Raw genomic sequence first — 4,597 nt, 5'->3', positions numbered from 1 at the left:
TCATGCAAAAACTTATTCCAGTAGTTTTTCATGATTTACTTACTCATAATGTTTGGCAAGCACTCACAAAATTGAGTCTATTTTTAGAGATTTGATAGCGAGGTGTATTATGATGGATGATATGCTTCGACTAGAAATAGATATTCCTCTCATACTATGTAAGCTGGAGCGTATATTTTCACCTAGTTTTTTTGATTCAATGGAACATCTTCCAGTACATTTACCATACGAGCCACAAATAGCTGGTCCTATGCAATACAGATGGATGTATCCATTCGAACAATTTTTAAGAAAATTAAAGACTAATGTTCATAACAAAGGAATAGTTGAGGGTTCAATATGTAATACTTATCTAGTTGAAGAAGCATCTTCTTTCTGCTTCTATTATTTTGCTGATAATGTGAAGACCATACATCACAAGTGTCCTAAAAATCCTGATGATGCTCAAACAATAGATCATTCGATGCTTTCTATTTTTAAGTTTCCTAGCAAGCTAATTGGTGCCTCTGTTTCTAGATTCTTAACTCCAGAAGAATATTATACTACAAGAATATACATACTCTTAAACTGTGATGAAGTCAAACCATACATAAAGTAAGTTGACTTCTCTAATAAAAAATTTATCACCTGTTTAATTTGATTGTTTGATACCTCAATTATCTTAAAATTACCTTCTTTCCCAGCTTATATGAACAATAATTATATCTATAAAATCCATCAATAGATGCAGGTGGGTAGCTGAAAAGTTAGAGGCCGAATTTGTATTATGATTTGAAATATATGTAAGTTGAAGATTTTATCAAATCTTTAAGTTCATATGTATTGAAAAGTGTCCTAATGTCTACTAATTTTATAGGTTAAAGACTGTAGAATATCAAATGTGACAGATGATAGGATAATGAATCTTGCATCATGACCCCTCCACAAAATAAAGGTCTACTCTGATTACTATGTTAATGGACTCAAATTCCAGTTGGCACAACGAGATTCACGGAGATTAACCTATAATTCTGGTGTTTATGTTCAAGGATCTATGGACAACAATAATACTTAATTTGATTACTATGGTAGACTTGAGGAAACCATAGAGGTTGAGTATCTTGCATTACCTATAAAAAGATGTGTGTTATTCAAATGTTCATTGTATAATCCTGCCCTAAGAATAGGTATCAGAATGCATCCACATTATAATTTAGTTGAGGTTAATGCAAACAAAAGGTTCTTATTGAACCTTTCATTTTTAGAGTACAAACGGGTCAAATCTTCTATCTTGAATACTCTACGAAGAGAATAAGACCTAATGAATGGTTATCTGTTTATCGAACGAAGCCTCGCTCGACAATTGAAATGTCGAACACCATCACTACTCAGAACCATGGTCCATTTCAGAATAACGAAGTGATGAGACATTTAGTTAATGCACAACTCTAATCTACATCTCAGTTATTTGTAGATATTAATGTTACTTACGAGGATAAATGGTAGAGAGATGTCTAACAGCGAGGATGAAGTTGTACTAACAGAGTCTAATGATGAGGACTTAGAAACTGTTATTGTTAATTAGTCAGATGTTAAAAATGATAAAATATTAGCATTATTGTTCATCAATTAAGTTATATTTGCATATTGTTTTGTATTAATGTCATGCATATTTGTAAACTTTAGTATATATGTTGTGTTGTAATATTATTTTACAGATATTATTATGGCTAAGCAGCAAGCAGTCCACTAATAAAGTAAACAAAGGAAATATTTCACAAACTTTACCTTAGTTTTACTTTCCGCTCTCCAAATAACATAACATAAAATTATCCGTGGATGAAATTTTAATGCAATAAACGAGGAAAATTTTTTCACTACGAAAACTTTTTTTTTAATTTTACTTTCTACTTCCAAGTAAACATAACATTAGTAAATTTTACTAGAATATATCAAGAAAAAACAAAGAAATACAGAAAGGAAAAAAAGTATGGATCATAAATAACATTAATGGAATGTCAAAACCGGGTTCAAAAAATGTTAATGCCTGGTCAGGCATGAAATAAATTGGAAAGAGCAGATGCAGCAAATGTCTGTCCCAAGCAAGAAATAAATAAAACTCTGATTTCCAAAGCACATGGAAAACCCAAATCATCGAAAATCTTTCAATTTCAAAGCAGTCATCATAAATTCTTAAGCAACTATTGACGCTTACAATTCTCACTGCTAATTGCATTCATAACACATGAGGGAACTCCAAAAAATTTAAAGTCTTTTAAAATTCCTAAACAACTAACTAATGGCTCTAAAGCATGCTCTTTGCTAATTGCTGTCAGAGCACGCGCGGCAACTCTAAAAAGTTAAACCCCCTTAATTTCTTCGTTCTTTTTTTAGTTAACTTCTTTTCAGACAGGTGGGAGTGAGTTTACAGAAATTGTAGGGATTTACGCTCCGTCAGTTTAAAATTCGACCCTAAAATTTCATGTGATAATCAACATGCCACTTAAAAACTCAGTTAAACTCGTGGTGGGGACAGCAGAGGAGAACATACATTACGAGTTCCCTTAAATATGCCACAATATATATCTGATATATATCTGCACATAATCCAAACAAGTTCTCTTATCTACTCCACGGACGTCGCCTGAGCTGATTAGAAATATATGGCCACTGATCAGCAGCAAATCACCCTCAAAGTCTTTGTGAACAAGACCAACAACTGCGTAGCTTTTGTCGAATCGAACTTGGATTTCGTGGATGTTCTCCTCAGCTTCCTCACGTTGCCAGTCGGCACCGTCGTCCGTCTTCTCAACAAGCAGTCGTCCTTGGGTTGCTTCGACAAGCTTTACCAAAGCGTTGAGCAGCTCGATGAGAAGTACCTGATGACGGCTGCGTGCAAGTCGATGTTGACAACCCCAGTGAACTCATCTGGAATAAAATGCCAGAAACTTAAGATTAATATTGATGCAATGGGAGAGCTATATATATGCTCATCTTCTTGCTGCTCTTATAGTTCGCTGAGCTATTACTCAGGGCTCAAATGTCAGTGTGGTTATGACATGACGAAGGCAATTACATATGATCTGAATCGAGACGATGTTAATTATAAAGAATTTCATGGCGTATTCGTCGAAGGGGCTAAATTTGTTGTTACAGATGCTCTTTGTATAACTGTCATTGAGGACTTCATTTCGACTTTAAATGAGTGTCGCAATGGTGATCGTAATCATCTCGAAGAAAGATTGGTACAGATCGAACGAGAACAGGCAAGTTTTCTTTTTCTTTCGGTGTCTTTTAATTTCTTGTACTTCTCTACTTCAATAACTGATGGTAATTCAGTTGATAAATTCAATCCATGCAGGTCTTGAGTATTCTTAAAAGGTCCCTCATTTCCGACACTCCGCTAACTGATGTTTTATTGCAAAATGAAGAAGACATGACGCCAGAGGTTTCAGTCCCTTCGGTTGAAATAAAGTCGTTTGAAGAGGAGAAGATGTACAAGGTGTTGTGTGCTTTGGCGAGTCAGGACTTCGTTGATTTAATTTTCAGTTTTCTCACATTTCCTTTGGGTTCTCTGAAGAAGCACTTGGGCAATCGATGCCCGATTGGATGTCTTAATAACTTGTATGGTAGTGCAGAGCGTTTGCGGTCGTCTGGTTACGTGGTTGCAGGCTGCGAAGAGAAACTGCTTAATCCTAAGCTTCCTCTACATTTCAACTGCGATAGTCAAGTCATTGGAGTGGAGGAGGAGAAGCAAGTTATCTATTATATATGCTACTACTGCTGCAAACTAAGCGACACTTTCTGCAAATCACATGGCCATGGGCGTCAGGCAAAACTTATAGACCCGAAAAGTAGACCCAGAGGAACAATTTCTTCACAAGGAAGCTATTGTCAGGAATTAACGTACATGGTCACCGACGAACTCGTAGTCATCCCACTATCCCACGCTGAAGTCATTTCAGTCCGTAATGAAATCTCTGATCCAATCAAGATGGCAGAGTTGAGCATGGCTGAAGAGGAGGTCAGTCTGGTCGCTTCGCCTTTAATTTGTGTCGGTTCTAGCTAGTACTACAAAAGTATATGAGACTTCATGCTACTTTTGTTGCTCTTGTTTCAGGTTCTTGATTTTCTTGGTGTTGTTTTGTCGTCCAACACAGCGTTAACAGACGGCTTCTTAGAAAGGACTGTTGCTGCGTTCGCTTCGGTGGACGTACGAGAAGGGTGAATGATCCTCTAGAAGGAGAAGAGAGGACGGAGAGATTGTTGGAAGCAGATGAAGGAAACTGATTATACTCTTCCCTACATGATCCTTTGCCCTAGATTGAATTGGTTGTGAAATTGTAACTGAGATAGCTATGAAATAGTGATTGAGTTTGACATAAAATTATAGTCAGCTAAGCCAAGTTGCAAAATCATGACCAGATCTGACTACGAAATTGTGACTAGGGCAGGCTGTGAATTATAACTAGGTTTGGACATAAAACCGTGACCATGTGGTTTGACCACGATTTTGCAACCGCATTGACCATTTATTTGAATGGCCATGGGTAGAACAAAGGTCGACGGAATAGGGCTATAGGATGGAGTAAAATAGACAATGAGGCTCACATAACTA

The 4,597-nt window shown here is 36.5% G+C and overlaps 2 protein-coding genes across 2 annotated transcripts; both read left to right on the top strand.

The window, feature by feature from the left end:
- Positions 1–2,642: 2,642 nt before the first annotated feature.
- Positions 2,643–3,322, top strand: LOC122011134. Its single transcript, XM_042567561.1, has 2 exons — positions 2,643–3,268; positions 3,319–3,322. The coding sequence occupies exons 1-2, from the start codon at positions 2,643–2,645 to the stop codon at positions 3,320–3,322; spliced, it is 630 nt and encodes a 209-aa protein (XP_042423495.1).
- Positions 2,673–4,325, top strand: LOC122012494. Its single transcript, XM_042569064.1, has 2 exons — positions 2,673–4,003; positions 4,100–4,325. Exons 1-2 carry the CDS (start codon positions 3,335–3,337, stop codon positions 4,205–4,207), a joined length of 777 nt encoding a protein of 258 aa, XP_042424998.1. The 5' UTR covers positions 2,673–3,334; the 3' UTR covers positions 4,208–4,325.
- Positions 4,326–4,597: the final 272 nt, after the last annotated feature.

Source organism: Zingiber officinale, chromosome 8A (genome assembly GCF_018446385.1).
Source record: "Zingiber officinale cultivar Zhangliang chromosome 8A, Zo_v1.1, whole genome shotgun sequence".
Taxonomy (NCBI): domain Eukaryota; kingdom Viridiplantae; phylum Streptophyta; class Magnoliopsida; order Zingiberales; family Zingiberaceae; genus Zingiber; species Zingiber officinale.
Note: the sequence above shows the minus strand (reverse complement) of the source record. Positions and strands in the feature narration are given on the sequence as shown.